This window comes from Branchiostoma floridae, chromosome 14, assembly GCF_000003815.2.
Source record: "Branchiostoma floridae strain S238N-H82 chromosome 14, Bfl_VNyyK, whole genome shotgun sequence".
NCBI classification, from domain to species: domain Eukaryota; kingdom Metazoa; phylum Chordata; class Leptocardii; order Amphioxiformes; family Branchiostomatidae; genus Branchiostoma; species Branchiostoma floridae.
In genome coordinates, this window is record NC_049992.1 from 9411818 (window position 1) to 9413876 (window position 2059).

The 2059-nt window shown below is 43.6% G+C and overlaps 1 protein-coding gene across 1 annotated transcript in view; it reads left to right on the forward strand.

The window, feature by feature from the left end:
- The first annotated feature begins 114 nt into the window (after window positions 1–114).
- LOC118430094 overlaps window positions 115–2059 on the forward strand; it is a 14872-nt gene continuing 12927 nt past the window's right edge. Inside the window, exons 1-3 of the mRNA XM_035840803.1 lie at window positions 115–144; window positions 972–1068; window positions 1324–1440. Coding sequence (XP_035696696.1) covers window positions 115–144; window positions 972–1068; window positions 1324–1440 — 244 coding nt within the window. The remainder of the gene's footprint in view (window positions 145–971; window positions 1069–1323; window positions 1441–2059) is intronic.

Genomic DNA, 2059 nt, shown 5'->3' on the forward strand with positions numbered 1-2059 from the left:
GGTCCCCTGCGAGGGCATCAGGCGTTCATTTTAGATGAGCGGACGGGAACAGTGGTGCATAAGGCTACTTTCGACACCTATCATAATGGAGGAGGCGTGGCGGCCGCACGAAACATGACGACCTTCCTACAAGGAGTGGCTGAGGTAAGGATTCAATAAACCTGCTGGTACTTAAGTCTGCTGAATCCACAGCCTTCACAACATAAGATCATTCTTCATTTTTTTTGTGGCAACGTGTTTTAGTAAATGTTAACAGGACTAATGTATGAACACGGCTAACGACTTCTGTGATTTGTATCGTCACCATCTGTTTTTATTGATCAACAAAAGAATATACAAGACACAGAGGTGCTCGGTGCACTCAGTTTCCAAATTATTTACACGACAAGCCGAATTGTTGTCATTCCACTGCAAACATGGAAGATAGTGGCTTATTGGTGATTATTGCTAGACTAACATTATACTATATTCCTCTCTCGTTCTGGCATTCTTTTCTTCAGTTTATACAAGGAAGTTCTGCGCTTCAGCTTGGTTTATCAAAATACGGTGAACGTTTGTTTGTGTAGTAACGATTGTAACATGCTAGCTGTATGGAAACTTCAACTCGATGTATCAGAGACAATGCCGTCTTTCACAGAGGGGAGAGTGGCATGATGTCAGTTACTCCCTTCAGTGAGCCTCCCGTAGCCTCCTTCGCAGCCTTTTGGAGAGGCTGCGTTTATTTCTGCCGATTGGCGATGATTTTCAACATTTGCGAAGGTTCTGCGAAGGTTCTCTATGCTGGGAAAGGGAGCAAAACTTAGTGCTCCCCAAACAAATAAATGCCGCTGCTCCAGATGTCTGCGACGGAGGCTACGTATGTTTGTACCGAAATGTCGGTGTGTTTTATTCTCCTCGACGAACGCTCATGCAGTATCCTACGAAACTAGGGAATATCATCATCTTTACATGTTGCTACCGTTTTGCTGCAGGGAAGGATCATAGTTATAATTGTTTGCGGCAGTGGGAACACAGACGTGGACAACGAACCCAATCTGGCACCTTACGGATCTACAACTACTCGACTAGGTGCTGTGTAATTTGTTAAATGTTGAACATATAGAAAATTGTATCCAGCGAAATTCAATCTTTTTGGTGATAAGGCCTCAAATATTATACTTTAGAAATTTAAATTTGCCGAATAATGTTTTGCGCCATTCATCGGTAAATAAAACATTTGATAGCTATATATTAGTTTCTACTGTGCATTTGTATGACGTGACGGAAAGGTTACGCCATGCATTTGTAATAATGCATTTTCGATATTTTGCTATCCCACGAAAGGGTTTCGAGAGTCCTATGCCATGATCACACAGAAGGGAAAGACTCCATCTTGGTTCGTGGAGAAGATGAACGCTATAAGTGAAGGACCAACCGTTGTAGAGGTCTTCATACCAACAGGTACACAAACATACATACACCTCGAACCACCTTTCATGTAAACAGTTGACGCATGCCCCGTAACCGTAAGGTGTGCCCTATAATAAGAATTCTCACATGTAGTCCTTGATCATGAGATGAAGGGGATTGTGGGTAATGTCGCATTAATTGCGGTAAACAAACGGTGACGGTATAATGTTTCGGACGCGTTTTGTAAATCATCACATGACCACCCACCTACCAAATCTCTGAAGTATCCATCCACAGTTTTAATCTGTTCACAAACGCACAAATGTTCGCAGACAAGGACACCTGCATGGCGGTAAGTACCATTTACTTCGGCAGTGTGAGTCTATGCGCTCTATATACATGTAATGGGCCCCACTCATGCTTTGGGCTCAATTGGAAAAAGAGGCCCCGCCGTGTTTTTTTATTTACTAGTACTTTCGGACGTGACCCCTACGTGGCCGCGTGGGACACCCTGCGATAACAGACTTATTTTGAGTTAAAATCAACCCGGGATCCGTCGTAATACCCCCCTCACATTAGGCGAAAATCGATCGGACGACGAGTCTGCGAGCTCTCAATTACCAGGAGGCTATGCTCCTGCCTTTCACAGGATCACTCTGACATTTCTTTT